Raw genomic sequence first — 19,070 nt, 5'->3', positions numbered from 1 at the left:
TGTTCCTGTTTCAACTTCAGTTTGAGCACACAAATATGATTATTGTTCAATCGCATAGATTTTAAATATATCATTGACTAGATCTCCCAAGAAAACCAAAAGTAGTATTTGGAATCAAGGTGGAGTTACAGTTAACCTAAATAGGCACTGGCTAGCAAAAACATTTTGACATGATTTTTAAGGAGCATTCGTAAGGCAAGGGCTCATTCACAGGGCATAAAAATAAGAAATAAAGAAAATCAAGGCAATTAAGAATTCTTAAAAATTAAAGGAAATTGCTGTGACATAAGCCCAAATGAAAGGAAAAAGATATTTTCAAAGGAAATGGTCTTTGCTAGATTCATGTTTATCTAATTAGAAAACAATTCAAGACTTACCACCCTTTCACCTACCTATCAATCATAGTATACTTATTTGTAGGAGAATCTTAATTTCATCTTCTCTGTTCTGTGAAGCACCTAATTCCTTACTACTCCCAGTAGGGAATTTAGTTTAAGAGATCCATTTCCATTCTTTAAAGTCAGAGACCATTTTTTTTTTCTCTTCATTTAATTCTAGAAATCAAAGGCAATGAAAAGAAAGTTTCTTTAACCCCAGGAGCATATTTGTGGACTAGACACTTAACAGCTAAATATAGAAGGTAAAGCATAAAGAAGACTCAGTAGGGAAAGGCAGGAGGTGGTGAAAAAGAAATGTTCCTGCAACTGAAAGGCTAAACATGGAGGAGAAGCAAAGCTCCTAAAGGATAGTGGATGGAAATGGAATTGTATGGCTTTCCCTCTCACTAATGGAAATTTTATTTGTGACTGAGCTACTCTTAACAGAGGTTCTGCAAGCTGCCATGTGGCTTCTGAGCAGATTAATCTATTTTTCCCAAAGTGTAGAATTTGCTTTCTTTCAGATATTCTGAGTCAGGAATTGGGAAAATTTCTATTAAAAAAAAAAAAAAACAGTAAGAGCTTTGAGTTTATTGCCTTTGCCCACTCACATGATGACAACCTCAATACATTCCTTTCCAAACTAGATATTGATCTGAGTAATAAAATGAAGGAACTCTTGAATTCTCCCTATACATAAAAATATACCTAGGGGCAATGACTCATGAAACCAGTCAAATTCAGGTCCTCATACCCCACTAGTTTCTCCATCTTAGAAACACACTTAAGACTCAAAAAATAAAATTAATGCCCAAACAGCCTGTGAGGCACATAGACACAAGAAAAAAAAATTTCTATCCTGGTCAGACCAGCCATCAGATAAAATATTATAAAATCTTCAATGGGCCATCCATTTAGAAGAGGTTCCAACCCTTTAAAGTCATATTCTAACATCAGCAACATTGTCAGGAATCTTGGATCATATCCACAATGGCTTCTTTGTCAAGTAAGCAAGGAAGTTGTATCATTTTGGTTGCCTGGAAATTCATATCTGGTCCATTAAATTGCAAAGATCTTGGATCCATATTAAAGGTTGTGGATCTCCACATAAACAATATCTCTGTTACAGAGAAAGAAGGGGCTGCTGCACTTGCTAGAATGTCCCAGCTTTGTATCAGATGCTCCAAGTTTGGTTTCAACCAGGCTTCCAGTGTGCCCAATGCCAAACTCATGCTTTAGCAAGGGGAAAAATGGCTAGATCCAGGAACACACCAGACCTCTGAGAGCATGCTTGGTCCCCTTGTTAGCACCAATGTCTTGTCACTTAGTTCCTCACAGACTAAATAACAACTTCTCTCTGAGAAGAGGACCTGGGTACTAAGAAGGAATTAAAGTGGAAATTAAAGTAGAAATTCCAAGGTCAAAGCAGCATCTGAGACCAGTACAAAAAAAGTGAAGAAATTCAATGAGCAGCAACTCTGGGGTACTCAAGTTTCTCCAGTCCTGGTCCATCCTCATGGCCCCACCTGTACCCCAATCATCGGCACCACCTCTTCAATCCACAGCAAGTCCAATGGAGCTGAGGCTCGAGTTTGTCGGTGGTGAATTCGGCGGAGTCGTAGAAGGTACAGGATGATGGCCAGTAGCACCACCAAGATACAGGCAAAGAAGAGATAGTGATTATAGACAAAGGAGAGACGGAACCAGCTACCATGGGTTTGTCGGACACCTTCCTGCCGAAGATCCCTAAGGAAAGGTGGAAAAAACTGTTAGTTTCAAAGAAAAATGTTTGTTCTGATCTGAAGGTGTTACCCCATTTATTCCATCCACAGAAACATTCTAAGACAATCCAACCAAGGAACCAGAGTGTCTAGATCTTTTTTAAAAAAGTTGCTACATTTCCTTAGGAGCTAGCGTACCTAAAGAAAGCTGTTTCCTGACTATTATATTATAACCTGGGGGAAAAAAGAGATACGTAAGCCAAAGTACAGTAGTCTAGTGGCCTGGCCAGAATAGAAGCCACTCTTTGGTCATTCAGATACTAGATCCACTTTTTTTGTTTTGTTTACCCTGTAGTGTTCTTCTGTTTGTTTTGTCTTTTAATGTGAATCTCCAAACTGAAAGACTTCATATACAATATGGATATCTGCCTTTTATGGACAAAAGAGACCAGGCAAATGCTCAGGTAGCAATTCTGCATGACAGTCACCAGCACTTTAGTTGGAGCACAACATCTGGTTCCCACAACCCCCATGCAACCCTCTTCCTTCAATTCTATTAACTGCCTGGTTCTTCATGGCATTGAATTTAGAGGAACAAGCACCAAAGATTAAGAATTTATCTAAATAGTCCAAGGGAAAGAGTACCTAAAAATTGTCCTTACAGGACATAAAGGCAAGGCACTGAAATGCCTGCCACAGCTTGAAGAAAATATACCTCTTAAAGACACAGCATGTCCTTTGTTCTAATTCTGAACCACCAAATATCCAATAACACACTCTCTGGAGTGATTCTTACTCATTATGGAAGCTTGCTCTGGCCAGACAGCCTCCCCACCTTCTCTAGTCATATGTTTTTCAAAGTAACTCGAGTAACATTCTGGTTCATCAGTGAGCATCTTAGAAATGCTAAAGACTGATTTGTTATTGGTGAACTAATAAAGCTGACTTTCTGAAATGGCAAAGATAGGAACGGACTCTAGCCCAATAATTTCCAATCTTTCTGTTTCAAATGCCTGATTAGAATAAGAAAGTGGGGGGGTGTAGTTTTGGGGATGTGAAAGTTGGGGGAGGGTCACTGAAGAAATTTATCCTAAGCCAACAACAAACATTGTCTCTAAGCTCAAGGTACTAGCTTGGTTGGTCTCTTTACCTGAGTGGTAAGAATCGAGTTTTATACAGAATGGCTCCCAGTGTCCACTGAACCTCTCGGTCATATACCAGCTGGGCTGTCCGCAGGTTTGAGTAGTCGTAGGGAAAGTGGAATCCTTCATGCAGGACTTGGTACATCCAAGCTGACTTAAAACACTGGTATCTGAGTTGTGATAAAAAACATTAAATAAATAAATAAAAAGAATTCTAACGCTTTCCTTTACGATAAGCCATGTATGCCCACTGGATGTCAACAGATCTACCTCTCCCAGATCCACCTTCCTCACCTCTAGGTGAATCCAAATTTTAATTTATCTTACTACAAATGATGTTGTAGCTGGGTTTCTCTTTGTTTGTCTTCCTACCTTTCCTCCTTCCTTTCTTCCTTCTTCCCTTCCTCCCTTCCTTCCCACCTTCATTTTTTCTTTCCTTCCATTCCCATCTTCAGAGAAGATGTTGAAATATCTACAAATTTTACTGTATGCTCTCTAGGATTTGCTTCAAAATAATTCAGTTGTAAGAAGCAGGTAGAGGAAGGAAGACAACATTGGCCAGGAGTTAATAACTGTTAGTAAAGAAGTGGGATGATAGGTGCATGGGAATTCATTGTACTATTCTATTTTTGTTTGCATTTAAAAGTTTTGAACATTTATAAAATGGGAATACCAAATGAGTCAAATTGGCACAATGCTGAGAGTTATTAAAGCTGGGTGAAAGCAACATGTTACTATTCTAATTTTCTGCATGTTTGATAGTTTCTATGAAAAATGTTTAGAATAAAAAGAACTACCCTTTTTATATCAAATCACTTGGAGAAAACTCTTTATTTTTTACTTTTACTTACTTAGCTATTAATTAAGTTATTTAGCAGAACTGTGCATTAAACTGAGGGGTTCTCTACCACTGAGCTACTTCTCCATCCCTTTTTCTTTTTTATGTTGAGGGGCTCACTAATTTGCTGAGGCTGGCCTTGAACTTAAAATTCTCCTGCTTTCATCTCCCAAGTTGCTGGGATTATATACATGCACCACTACACACTGACAGAACTCTATTTAGTAACCCCTGGTTGCCTTTGGCTTTGCCCTAAAACCTCAGAAAATCAAAATCTGAAATAATCAAATTCTCCTTCAACATAAAATCCAATCTATACTATTGTTTGATAGCTCTCCATTATAATCTGCCATTCATATTCTAAGCCATATCTAAGATGAAATAAAAAATTACTTACTTGAGTCGATGCTCATCTGCATGTGAAGAAAAGAGGCCATTCTTGAACCTCTGAGTTAGTACTGACCAAGCCATGCCACAGTAATCCTGGAACAACCACAGAGAAACAGTATAGCATGAAATAGGAGGCAGACTCCCTAATGTCCCCAGGCACCATTGCTCTACTCCTGGAGTTACCTGTGAGCTACTAGCTGACCCAGGAAATGGCATATTCATTCACTGAACACTGTGCCAAACCTCTCTTTATTCCCATTGCCTCCAAGTCTAGTATAAAAACAGTTTGAACTGGATCCTGAGCCTCTTAGGCTTCATAGAGAGTTAAGGTTAGGAGAAGAAAGAGCAACATCAAAAGCCAAAGGGAGCTTCATTCTACTCTGCAGAGCTGACATGAGGAAGGAAGACAGCTGGAGCAGAATGGTCAGAAACCTATCACTGGCCTGCCTCCACATTGTGATTCTCACCAAAAGAATTATTTCTTTTGGTTTGTTCAGGGAACAAACATTTGCTGAATGTCTACTCTGTGTTATGTGCTATCCTAGGTGCCAAGGGATTGAGCAGTGAAAAAAAGAATTCCTGTCCTCATGAAGCTTACCTTTTAATAGTAAGAGACAAAAAACAAACATAAATATATACATGCACGCATACATACAGTATGTAAGATGACATAAATGCTCAGGGGACAAACAAAGCCGGAAAGGGCAGAGAGTCATATGGGAAGAGTTGTAATTTTGGAAAGGGTGGCCAGGAAATTTGGGACTGTAACATCTAAGAGTAAAAAATGTCAAGGAAAAAAACAAAAAACCCAATCAATAAATGGGCCAAGGAACTAACAAACATTTCTCAGAAGATGATACATAATCAATCAACAAATATATGAAAAAATGTTCAGCATCTCTAGCAATTAGAGAAATGCAAATAAATACAGAGTTACTCTAAGATTTCATCTCACTCCAGTCAGAATGGCAGCTATTAAGAATACAAACAAGAATAAGTGTTGGTGAGGATGTGGGGGAAAAGGCACACTCATGCATTGCTGGTGGGACTGTAAATTGGTGCAGCCAATATGGAAAGCAGTATGAGATTCCTTGGAAAACTGGGAATGGAACCACCATTTGACCCATCTATCCAACTCCTTGGTCTATACCCAAAGAACTTAAAAACAGCATACTACAGGGACACAGCCACATCAATGTTTATAGCAGCACAATTCACAATAGCTAAATTGTGGAAGCAACCTAAATGCCCTTCAGTAGATGAATGGATAAATATGTGGTATATATACACAATGGAATATTATTCAGCATTAAAAGAGAATAAAATCATGGCATTTACAGGTAAATTGATGGAGCTGGAGAATATAATGCTACGTGAAGTAAGCCAATCCCCAAAAAACAAATGCTGAATGTTTTCTCTGATATAAGGTTGTTGATTCATGTTGGGATTTCGGGGAGCACTGAAGGATTAGACAAACAGTAGATAGGGCAAAGGGGTGGGAGGGGAAGGGAAGGGGAATGGGAGTAGGAACGATAAAGGAATTAGATGGACATTATTACCCTAAATACATGTATGAAGAAACGAATGGTGTGACTCTACTTTGTGTACAACCTGAGATATGAAAAATTGTGCTCTATATGTGTAATATGAATTGTAATGCATTCTGCTGTCATATATAACAAATTAGAATAAATAAATTTTTTAAATGTCAAGGAAGCAAAATCTTCCCTTTTACCTTGGGAAGGTAACTTATTGACATTAGCAACTTGGGTAAGAAATGACTTGAGTCCTATGGTGTTCAAGAGAATAGGATTTGAAGAAGTTTTGAGATAAGAGAAAGACTTAGGTCATGGACAATCAGGGACTCTTTAGCTCTGGAAAGGGAAGGTAAAAGAGTGTAGTCACAGGGTCTAGAAAGGAAAGAGAAATACAAACCAAGTGTTCCACAATATTCCTTGGGAACTCTCTTTTGGGGATATAATAGCACAGATAACTGCAGATATTATTATTTTGGAAGTCTTTTACCAAGATAATCCTTGAGAATTTTAAGAAAGCAGAAAGAATACAATGTACAAGAAGATGGATTCTTCTCATATATTTCTCTGACAACAGAGATAAAGCAGAGTTATACAAAAATCAAAAATAGGATTCTACTAGTTTGGATGTAGAATGTCTCCCAAAGGTCTATATGTTAAAGGCTTGGCCCTCAGGGTGGCACTTCTGGGAGGTGTTGGAATCTTTAAGAGGTGGGGCCGAGTGGAGGTCTTTAGATCACTGGAGGAATGTCCTTAAAGGAGACTGTGGGACCCTGGATCCCTTCTTGCTCTCTCAGCTCCCTGGCTCATGATGCAAACAGTTCTACTCCTTCACATGTTCCTTCCATGATGTGCTATCTCACCCCAGGCTCAAAGCAAAGTGGCCAGTTGATCTTGGACTGGAACTTAGAAAACTGAGCCAAAACAAACCTGTTCTCTTTATAAATTATCTCAGGTAGTTAGTTATAATGAAGTTCACTAACAAAGACTCTAAACTAAGGCAGCGACCTACAGAAAGTTGGCTTTTACCTACCCACGTATCTAATGATTTAAGCCTATAAGATGCTTATTAAATCCTATATATGTGCATTTAAAATCTGAATAATACTTCTATCATCATTGCTTTTCACATCTTTCTAATAGTCTCTAAGTGACCCCATACCAATCTGTCCTCTTAATAATTCCAACCAAGAAAAAGAAAATGGACCTGCCCTGGATCCAGTATGACACCATCTCCGAAAGCACATTGTATCTGAGATACTCAGCAAAGGGAAAAATAAATACAATGAAACTTTCTGGTCACAGGCATTAACAAGACCATTAGAAAGTTGGAAGAAAAATCATTAGCAATCACAACAATTTTATATCTGGCTGATAAAATGTCCATGGAAACTCAAACTCAACTAATTAATTAATATTAATTTTACAGTGTTGCAGACTGAACGCAAGGCCTTCTGTATGCTAGACAAGTATTAGAAGGCTATTTAGCATAGCAGGTCCTTAACTTCTCTGAGTCTATCTTTTCCTCTAAAACAAGGGCTCATGGGGCCCCACCTAAGAATCAAATAAGCTTTCGCATACAAAGCCCTTTGCACAGTGCCTGGCACAAAGTTAGACGCCCAATGCATGGCTGCTGCCAACATGAGTCATTTTATCATTAATGATCTACCTGAGCAGCCTTGGCAAATGTTGGCCCATGGTAGCGGCCACCAATGCGCAACACATCCTCTGTACAGTAAAAAAATTCGGAGAAGCCGTAGAACTCGCTGTTGTTGAAATCAATTGGTGACTGGTAAATGCCATTCAGGGAGGCTTTGCTGGTGTTGGAGCGAGCCAGCAGGGGGCTCAGCATGGCCCCACAAGTGGCCCAGTCCCCTTTTCCTCGGATGTGTAGGACCTGGTTATTTCTTTCCACCACGTCAGTGAGTCCCACAGGCAGGCAGGGATCCAGAAATGGATTGTCAGGACTCAGGCCCGTCTTCTGGCCGAGCAGCCTGTCCACAAGACAAAAACAAAGCATAAGACTGCTGAGCTCAAACACTCTAAGAAACAACACATCACGTACATCTCAGGACTGTTTTTCATGCCATCCCTAGAAATAAGGATGCAGTGGACTATTACCATGCAGGAACATCATATGTAAATTTAATATAAACAAAGTAAATTCAGAAAAAGAAGAAGGAAAAAATATGCCAGTGATCAATTTTAGTCAAGCCTGTCATCAGCATGTCTCATTCCCAGTGCACAGAAAAACTGGAGATAGGAATCTGCTGTCCTCCAGCTGGACTTCATTTTCACATGCCTCCCCCAAATACAAGGATCTTTCCATGCTGAGTGTGGTTCTCATGTTTAAAAATACAACTACAAGGGGGAAAAGTGGGAAGAGCTGGGGAGGGTTTCTGAGGAGAGGAACACAGCAATGGGATCATGGCAATCCCTGGCTTGGAATGAGCAGTGCTGGAACAGAACAGAACACGGGCTCCGGAGAGCAACCTGCAGGTCTGGGAGCCTCTGTGTGAACAGTGGAGGGACAGGATTTGATTCCCTCCATAACCATTACATGGTTCTAGTTCTTTGATCTATGCTTATCTAGTAACTGTATTATCAATTACTATAGAGATTAACAGGCAGAGCTGTCCAAGGATGGAAATTTCATGGAGACCAAATAAATTTTCCCAGTGCAGTTAATTTTTCATTAGTTCCTAAACAGGCAGATGTGAAAGAATGAGTTTCCTGGAATGAAGATGCACCCACAAGTATAAAGATTGAAGGAGAGACTGGGAAGGCGGCAACATAACAGAATACTTAGGAACATATGGAATTTATTTTAAGACATATCACCAACTGAAATAAAACTCAGAAAATTTTTATTCAGAAGACAGAACCATTAAGTTTCACCATCCCAGGATGCATAGGTTTCTCTAGTAGATTGGCAGCCACAACAATATATACCTTTTACTCCTCAATCTCACATGACTTAAGACACTTGACCAGAAAATAACAATGCATGAAAAGAAGAGGCAGGCTGGCAAGAAGTTCTGAGGCAGCAGAGAACAGCAAACAGGAAAAAAGAACAACAAAGCAGGGGGTGGGGGCACAGTGGCTACTGAAGTAGGAACAAATCAAAATGGGTATGAAACCTTCATAACAAATATTCTTGAAATGTGATAGTGCCCAGAGGAGCAATCAGCACCACAACCTACGCAACACCTGTGTGGACCTAAGAGCACATTCAGAACAAAACACACTGCCTGATGTGACTGCAGTCATCAACCATCCTGGGCACCCCAAACTCTTGCTGACTGAAACGCAGAAAATTTAGAAAGACTTAGGAGACAATATTTTCTTCAACATGCTCTAAATATAAGATAATTGGTTGTTATGGATAAATTATTACAAATGGGATACTACAGTAGTTTTTCAAGCTAGTTTTTCTAGCTACATAAATTAGTGTAAATAATTTTATGGTGGAAAAGAACTCTGCTGTATGCTTTCCTTCAATATGCATAATAATAAGTAATTTTTAAATACTCCAAACAATCACTTCATAATTGTTTACTATGGTCTAATTGGTTCATCTGGTACTCAAAAGAAGAACTGGTGATCTGTCCAATGCTAAAAGAAAAACTGGCTATTTTGGGACTTAACAAGAAATCATTTAAAAGTTAATTGTAATTATATATGCTTTTTACATTTTGTGCACACTATAAACCTGACTCTCATATGAGATGACTTACTTCACTGTAAGTTAACAATCATGTTTTGAGCACCAGCATGTAAAAGGAACTGCTGGGAGGTACATTATACTACACATCTTAAATTAGACCTTTATTAGCCTCACTTATCCCATGATACCATGTCTGGATGTAGAATACAGCAAGAAACCATAACAAGCTATTGTACCTTTTTATGAGTTCTAATAACAAAGAACACAGTGCACCCTGGAACAGGCCAGGTGGGGCTGCTGATAAAAGGTGTCTTAGTGAGAGATCTAGCTCCCTGGCAGGTATGATTGGAAAGGAGAAGAAAGAAAGGATGTGAATATTCTTCCTGATATTTTTGGCCTGATGACATTGTTTTAGAAACTTGGATCTCATGTCCAGTGTACCTGTTTTTGCTAAGAGTTTCATTCAGCACAAGGTCTTCATAGCGCTGCCGGGCAAAGTTGCCTCCAAAACCCAGAAAGGTTGTGACATAAACCCTATACACATGTTCGGTGTGTTGTACATCACAGCCCAGGTTGAACTCAGCCAGCAGAATCTTGGCAGCTTCTTCCTATAATACAATGTTCAAAGAAAAAAGGGAATTTTAGTTTTCATTGCTTTCTAATTTAGACAAAGACATAAAATGATAAGACTGCACCAAAAAGTACAAATTAGAGGCCAAGTTGGAGACTAAACACCAAATTTAGAGATTAAAATACTATCTCCAGGAGATAGAATTATTACAGTGGATGTCATTTTCTGATATGTACTTTGTATTTTCTAATTCTCCACAATGGCAATGGGCTATTTTCATAATAAGAAAAAATCCTTTAATAAAAAAGGAATTTAGAGAATCATCATGAGATTTATTCTATGGTCTTTTCTAAACTATTCAAGAAGACCTAATATTCTTTGTGACAAGTTTAGGCACTGGAAAATTTCAATCTTATTTTACCTCCAAAGAAAAAGAGTACCCTTCTTCCTCTCCCTCCCCACAACCCCTCTCTCAACCTCAAGTGTAGAGGTTAACTTAATCACATACCTCAGCAGATGGCACATTATCATGGCAAAGCCTCTCTTCTGCTTTATTTGATCCCATTTATGCTCATATCCATTCCTATTCCTACTCCCTGTAATAGGCAACCATTCTAATGTGCTTAATGTGTAATTTTTGTTTGTGTATTATTGAAAAATGGAGATTAATGATTCTGATTGTATTTTATTGTGAAAATGCTACTATACCCAGCAATTCTGCTCCTAAATATATACTGAAGTGATCTGAAAAGTATGTCTACATAAAAATGTGTACATAAATGTTCACAGCAGTATTACTGATAATAACCAAAAAGTGGAAGCAACTCAATGTCCATCAGCTGATGAATGGATAAACAAAACACGGCATGGGTGTACAACAGAATGTTATTCAGCCACATAAAAGCAATAAAGCACTGACACATGCACAACATAGATGAACCTTGGAAACGTTCTGCTAAGTAAGAAGCAGACCCAAATGGCCATAGTGTGTGATATTATTTATATGAAAGACCCAGAATAGGCAGATCCACAGGACACAGGAAGTAGACTAGTGGTTGTTGGAGATAGGGAATAGGGAGAATGGAAAATGAGTGCTAAGGAATATGGGGTTTCTTTGTGGAATCCAAAATGATGATTGAACAACTTTGTGAATGTGAATAACTTTGTGAATTGAACTGTTATAGTTTGGATCTGAAATGTCCCCCAAAATCTCTTGTGCTTTTTCCTTCTTTTTTAACTAAGCACTACAATTCATCTTTAAGAGCCATTATATTTCTATGCATACATCTAATTCATTGCTTGCTATACTTTATGTACTAGTATTACTTTCTAAACATGCACAAGAAAAGTCATTTGTTTAAGACTTTGTTTCAGTGCCACTTGTTACCTATTCCTTAAATCAGAACAATGTATTCATTTTACCTATAGAATACATACTAACAAATACAGACTAAACAGTTTCTTAACCAAGTTAGTTCCCCAATCTCCAACCCTAGCAAAGAATATCTCCGTGGACTCACATTTCCAATAGTCCTATGGAAATTCTGACATGCATGTTTCTTGTATATCTCACACTCAACACACCCAGAAATAAACTCATTGGTCTTAGTACCAAATAGCTAGAAGACCAGACAGATGCTCTCACCCACACCTCTCCTGACTTTACTGTTGGTTCAGCATTGACCCTGCCCTTTCCACTTGTGCCTTCTCTCAGTAGTGGAGTTCCTCAGCCTTATTATTTATCTAGGACCCTCAGAATCACTGGCCTCCTTTAGTCACACACCACCACAACCCGTCACCCAATTACACTAGTTTTTCACTCCTTGAAATCCGTCTCCTCCCTTCCATTTCTACTTATACTGCTTAGTTCAACCACTTACCACTTCGCACTTAAGGGTCCCTGACCTACATTTCTTTCTCCTACTCACACCAAAATTATTTTCCTAAAAATCAGATCAAATCAGTCAACATGGTTGCAAAACTCAGAGCTCAGATGAACCCCCAGAATTTGTTTCATGATGAAACAGGCCTATATGACTGCTCTATTCAAAAGTCTTGCTAGTTCCCCACTATCTACAGAAATAAAAACCAAGTCCCTAGGATGACACCCAAGACTCCTCATGGTATAATCCATCTTATCTTCCCATTATCACACCTGAAATCCCATGCTGCAGCAGGCTAGTCACCATTCCCTGAACATTCTGGTTCTTTGCTGCCTTGTCTGCCTTTGTACATACTGTTCTATCCATGCAGATGGCCTTCCCTCAACCTCCATTATGCAAAAGCCTACTATCATGCTATACCCATCCCTCACCTTTCATGTGGCCAACATGGCTCCATTCAAGCCTTGAAAATGGGGCTGACCCTGCCAGTCCCCATATGGTCACAGCTCTGTTTAAACCAGCAGATCTCAACCAGGGGTAATTTCCACTTCACCCTCTCAAGTAGACATGTGGGAATGTTAGGAGACACTTCTGACGGTCACAACTGAAGGAGCAAGGGTTGTTACTGGCATTTGGTAGGGGCCATGAATGCTGCTAAACATTCTAGGACACACAGCCACCCACAACAAAGAATTATCAGCCCTAAATGTTAAATCGTGTCATGGATGAGAAGTCCTGGTTTGGCTGAGATCATTGGTTGTCTCCAATGACAAATTCAAAGTTTTAGAGGGAAGTATAACAAAGATATCCTATTTCTTACACATAATAGATGCTCAAAAAAAGAAACTGTGTTCTCTTTTCTATGATGAAACATCTCCCCAAAATACATTCTCTGCATTCTAAATTGGGTAAGGAATAAAAAAGGACAGGACTAGAATCATTAGTAAGAAGAAAGGAGATAGCATTTACTGAACAACAGACATGTATCAAATATTGTCTCTAGGATTTACATGCATTGCATTTACTCCTCAGGCAGCCTTGGAAGATGCTTAATGGTAATTGCTAAAATGTATCAAACACTTATCATAAGCTGGGCAGTTTGCTAAGTGCTTCACACATTCTTACAACTTTATGAGGGAGATACTATTTTCATGCCTTCTTATACATGAGGACACTGAGGCTCAGGGAGGTAACTTACTCAAGATAACCAAGCTAGCAAGTATATGAACAAGTATTTGGACCCAGGCAGGTTGGCTTAAGTCCAAAGACAGTGTTCTTCATTTTCAAATATTGGCATTTCTAACTGAATTTCCATTAAATGCAAAATACCTGTTTTGGAGGAAGGACAGAGGTTGAGGTAGGAACTTCATAAGCAATTTGAAGAGAGGCTCCTCCCATATCTAGTATCCCTACAGTCCTTCTGCGTCCTACTGCTGATTCCTGGGAAGCATCAGCATCTAATTCTGAAATAATAAGAGAACAGTTACAAAAACCCAAACTTAAGTTGAAAAGGAAGAGAACCCCTCAACATAGCATTCACTTAAAAATTTTAAAGCAAACTAAAATAAATTAATCTATCAACTACATATTACAAGAGAAGAGATATTTCAAGTGACTTAAAAATATTTGGACTCTTTTTACGTAGTAGATTATACCCTAAAAACAAGACATAAACATCTTAAACTGCATTCTAGTAGTCCTTATTATTGGTATTATTATTTGAAAACTATTAAATCCATACTATAGAATAAAGCAATATGTTACTATCATCAGGGACAAAAATTTAGCATATGAGAAAAAAAGAATACAAAGAAATTAAATACATTAAATATTTATTTTAAGTATAAAATCAAATGAAATAACCTTATAATTTTAAATATGAGTTGGAAATATCACTATGAATTCATGATTTATTTTTGTCTTTCTTAAAAAAATAGGTATTTCCTACCTCTATTCACTGAAAAGTTTATAAGTAATGATTAACCAAGAGCAATAAGCACTTCTGGTATCTAAACCAAAATCTTCAAATATCATTTTCTATCTAAAAGAAACCAGATTTCCTCAAAAAATTGCCAATGCCAGATCTAGGGTAGAAAGTATACAAAACAATCATGGAAAGCTTGTTAGTAAGGGAAATACTAGAGTGTTGGAATCATGTTAAAAGGATACAGGAGGTTGGGGATCTAGCTCAGTGGTACAGGCAAGTGCTAGCATAGGCAGGGTCCTAGGTTCAATCCCTGAAACCAAAAAAAAAAAAAAAAAGGAGATACGGGAACCTGGGTCCAGCAGTGCACAACTGTAACTGTAATCAGTGACAACGGAAGTCGAAACAGGAGGATCACAAGTCCAAGGTCAGCCTCGGCAATTTAGCAAGACTCTCAAAATTTAAAAAAAAAAAATTATAAAGGGTTGGGGATGGAACTCCATGGTAGATTGACCCTGGGTTTAATCCCTAGTAACTAACTAACACACACACACACACACACACACACACAACACACACCCCGTACAGAAGCCAACCTAAAGATGCTTTTAAGGAGAACAATGACGTGATGGGCTCTCTTTCTTCATTTATTTATTTTGGTGGTGCTGGGGACTGAACCCAGGGCCTCACATGGACTTCCATCACTGACCCACCACACTTCCAGATCTGAGGTGATGGGCTCTAATAGATCAGATACATTGAAATCCATAGTTTATGACAATTAAGACTAAGGATAGAGCTCAGTTGGTAGAGCTCTTGCTTAGCATGTGTGAAGCCCTGGGTTTAATCCCCAACACCAAAGAAAAATATGACAGTGAAAAAAAATTCATTGATTACCTTTAGAAGTTGATAGAACTCCAAATCATTATTCAAAAACTTTATAAATAAAGGAAAGGAATCAAAAATTTACTCTAACTTTCCCATAAAACTGTATTTCAAGATAATGAAAAGATATTGATGAAAAAAAGTTCATCATGTTAAAATCTCAAAATAAAACCACTATTTTGCAACCTCTAATGAAAACACTTATATAAGCAATGGATACAATTGGCTACAACAATCATTAGGTGAAAGGCAGACGAGGAATTTCTATAACAGATCAGGCTGACAATATCTCATCAGTCTGAATGAGATGAACGGTGGAAGAACCAGTCATGATGAAATTCCTGATGTGATGTTGTAGGAAGCACAGCACCATCTTTGATTTTTTTTTCTCTGATTTATTCTTAGTCTAATCAAGCTTCTGTACCTAACCACCAATAGACAGGACAGACATAGCAGGGGTGAGAAACATTTCACAAAGATGCAGTTAACCAATCCAGACGTGGAAATTCATTCCATCAAGTGATCCAATTTTGTTTTGTTTTTAATGAATGGTTTGCAAAAAGGTGGAGGAGTGGATGATAAGGTTAATTGTTATAGATTAAAAGAGACTACAGAAGCATATTAATCAAATGCAATATTTGACCCTTGATCAGATTCTGATTTAAGAGGTCAAATTACAAATAAACATTCTTGAGAAAATCAGTAAAATCTACCTGGGTATTAGATGGGTACTGCACCCTATCAGGAATTGTTACTTCTGTTATGTTTTAAAATGGCATTGTGGATATGTGTTTTTGTTTTGTTTTGAAACTTTTTCTGTTAGACATACTGACATATGTGAAGACAAAATGATGGCTAGGGTTTGCTTTTTAAAAACACAATGAGGGGGCTGGGGTTGTAGCTCAGTGGTAGAGCACTCGCCTAGCATGTATGAGGCACTGGGTTCGATCTTCAGCACCACATAAAAATAAGTAAATAAAATAAAGTAATTGTAGCCATCTACAACTAAAGAAAAATATTTTTTAAAAAATGAGGGAGAAAATGTGTTATGTGGAAGAAGAATGGAAACAACAAACGATAAAATTTTAGTAACTATTGTCTGGGTCATGGGTCCATGGAAGTTCATTTTATCATTCACTCTCCTTTTTATGAATATTTGAAACATTTTATATTAAAAATGTTTTACATGGGCTGTGGTTGTAGTTCAGTGGTAGAGCACTTGCTTCAAATGTGTGAAGCACTGGGTTTGATCCTCAGCACCACATAAAAATAAACAAATAAAATAAAGGTATTGTATCCATTTACAACTAAAAAATTTTTTTAAACATTTTACATTAAAAAGAAATGAAAGAAGGAAAATTAGGACTGGAAAATAAAGCACCTTAAGTTTTAAAAAAGAAACACAACTGAAAATTAGTACTTACAAACAACTGACAGATTATGACTTAAAACCTTCAGCCCTTAATGAATTATGCTAAGAAGAGAATTTTACTCACCATCCTCATGGTCAAATCTTCCCAAAACAAAGTTGATTCCAATCCATGCATAAACCCCTAAGTAAAAAATACAAAAACTTAATTCTCTACTGCTACATCATGTATACACCTCTCCTTAGGGCAGCTCTTTCCCCGTTTTCTTAGGAAAAAAAAGTAATCACAATATTTTATTCCATATTCTCAGTGCATGAATCTTAAACCTTTTGCTTTGTGATTTCCCCCACTTTTTAAAGTATCTTCCAAATTCCTATAATTAATAAGAATTAACTATAAAAATAAGTGTTGAAAATGTAAATCCTGGAGTTCTGAATCTGGGCAAGATGGAGTAAGCACACTTCATCCTATCTCTCCACTGGATGCAAATATACACTCTGGATGGAGTCGATGGAGCAGCTTTTTGAGAACTCTGAAGGTAAAAGATAGTGGGTACAATGAGAAAGAGACCAGAATTTAAAGTACCCCAAACCAGTAGTGGGTCTCCCATCTTTTTTCTCCTTAGATATTGCTTGACCTGGACTCAAAAGCAGCTTGAAACATGAAAGTATGTACCAGGTGTGGACAAAAAGAACTTTAAAAAGCAGAAAAGGGGATTCCATAGGTTCAGAGAAAGTAGGGAAAATCTGTTTTGTTTTTTTTTTTTTTTTCTTTTACTGTGTCTCTCCTAACTCAGGCAATTCCTAACTCATATTGCTTATTTTTCTCTCTGTGTCCTCCCATCACTTTGCCCTGGAAGCACATGCAATCACAGGAAGTGCTTCACAGAGTGGACAAATTAAAAGCCTGATTTTCTGACAGAGGATCATGAAAATGAGCTCCAACGAAGCATAAAGTGTCAGGGACATTGTGAGAGTAGCAAGTAAAGTTGTGTATGAAATCCCGGGCTCCCCTACAAGGTACATGTGCATGAATCTAACCCTAAACAATACACCAAAGGCTTTCAGAACTAAACCACAGGATAGGCCACTGCGCTAGACTGCTGCTGGCTGACAACCATGGGACAAATCCAAATAGCAGTGTCAAAGCTCTGAATATTGAACTAATTGGGTCACAGCCCATAGAAGGTAAAAAAAGAATTTGAGCTTGAACTTACCAAGTTGACTGCCTATTAAAATTAACAAAAAAAAATCAATGTTTTCATTAGGATTTAAACAGGACTCAGAGTCTCATAATATTCAAAATGCCCAAAATACAATTGAAAAATAAGTTGGCATAAAAAGACCCAAGAGGGCTGGGGTTGTAGTTCAGTGGTCAAGCGCTTTCCTCACATGCGTGAGGCGCTGGGTTTGATCCTAAGTACCACATACAAATAAGTAAATAAAATAAAGATATTGTGTCCATCTACAACTAAAAAAAAAAATAAAAATAAATAAAAAGATCCAAGAAAGTCTCAACTCTTAAGGGAAAGAAGAGTCCAACGATGCCAACCCTGACATGACATGTGCACTGGAATTATCAGCCAAAAGCATTAAGGCAGCTAGATAAACAAGAAATATGAGTAGTCTTACAATGAAGAGAAAGACAGAATGTCTCAGAAAATAATAGAATATTAAGAAGAAAATGTAAATTTTAGGACTGTAAAATGTCAACTCTGAATTTTAAAAAGGAAAATCTTTTCCCTCCTCCTTGTTAAGAAATGAAGACAATTCATCATACTGCCCACATCTGGACAATTTTGCCCCAAAGTACAAACCAAATAACATAAGTATATAGGGTAGTATAAAAATTGCACAGTAACTTCAAATAAGGGAAAGTCTATAACAAAACAAAAGTAACTCATCCTGATCTTTCTCTGAAATTAAAATCCTCCCTTACTTTAGTCTAATAATTTGCTTTCCATCTGGATTTGGAAAACTCAATACAACTCCCAGAACTATATATGTTTTCACAAGTACAGTTAGTTAACCAAAGATTCATTTGGAATTATCATTAAATACTAATAAAGTCTAAGCACAGTGCTTAGTACTAAATTAAAACCAGATATAAAGCCATGATTTTGAGAAACAGCGGTCTAAAACAGATACCGATGTAGAATATAAAAAAAACTGTATAGCACAATAAGAAAATTCTTGACAGGAAGATAAAAATCAGATATATAAAGCAGTCCTAAACACCATCAGGAGAGCCTTGGCTATGAGTGGCTGAGAAGTGACGCAGCTGTACTCCTTGAGGACCCTACCTTCCTGTTTCCCAGAGATCACTTCCGCCTGAGACTGCGAAAAGAGGAAGTCAAACTCCAGTGGTAAATCTTTCACTAGGTCAGCCAAGATAGCCAACTGCTTCCTGCAAAAAAGAACAAAAATCCAAAAGTTAATCATTAATTCTATTCTCATGAGGCTGAGGTAGGAGGATCACTTTAAGATTTCTGAGCCCAGGAGTTTGGGGTCAAGCCTGAGCAACATGAGAAGATTTCATCTCTTAAAGAAAAAACAAAACAATAAAATCTCTCTTCCACACATTGCCTCAACTTGTCCTTCTACTTAGTCTTGTATGATGTCGCTGTTCACCCATCTCATCCATAGCCCTGCTTCTTTTTGGTACCTCCTTGATTTCAAAAATTTAAACTGCATCCTAAGCTAGCCCTCACATTAAAGGCAATATAGAAATAGTAATACCTTCTCCTTATTTAACATTACATATAACA

At 37.8% G+C, this 19,070-nt stretch overlaps 1 protein-coding gene across 1 annotated transcript in view; it reads right to left on the bottom strand.

The window, feature by feature from the left end:
- Nucleotides 1-991: 991 nt before the first annotated feature.
- The window catches only part of Entpd7 (ectonucleoside triphosphate diphosphohydrolase 7), a 39,287-nt gene continuing 21,208 nt past the window's right edge, over nucleotides 992-19,070 (bottom strand). The window contains exons 6-13 of the mRNA XM_076834580.1: nucleotides 18,606-18,709; nucleotides 16,430-16,486; nucleotides 13,454-13,587; nucleotides 10,112-10,278; nucleotides 7,673-7,997; nucleotides 4,476-4,561; nucleotides 3,249-3,410; nucleotides 992-2,123 (exon numbers count right to left, since the gene is read on the bottom strand). Of these exons, the coding sequence (XP_076690695.1) occupies nucleotides 1,892-2,123; nucleotides 3,249-3,410; nucleotides 4,476-4,561; nucleotides 7,673-7,997; nucleotides 10,112-10,278; nucleotides 13,454-13,587; nucleotides 16,430-16,486; nucleotides 18,606-18,709 (1,267 nt within the window). The 3' untranslated portion in view covers nucleotides 992-1,891. The remainder of the gene's footprint in view (nucleotides 2,124-3,248; nucleotides 3,411-4,475; nucleotides 4,562-7,672; nucleotides 7,998-10,111; nucleotides 10,279-13,453; nucleotides 13,588-16,429; nucleotides 16,487-18,605; nucleotides 18,710-19,070) is intronic.

The sequence above is a fragment of the Callospermophilus lateralis genome, chromosome 15 (genome assembly GCF_048772815.1).
Source record: "Callospermophilus lateralis isolate mCalLat2 chromosome 15, mCalLat2.hap1, whole genome shotgun sequence".
Taxonomy (NCBI): domain Eukaryota; kingdom Metazoa; phylum Chordata; class Mammalia; order Rodentia; family Sciuridae; genus Callospermophilus; species Callospermophilus lateralis.
Note: the sequence above shows the minus strand (reverse complement) of the source record. Positions and strands in the feature narration are given on the sequence as shown.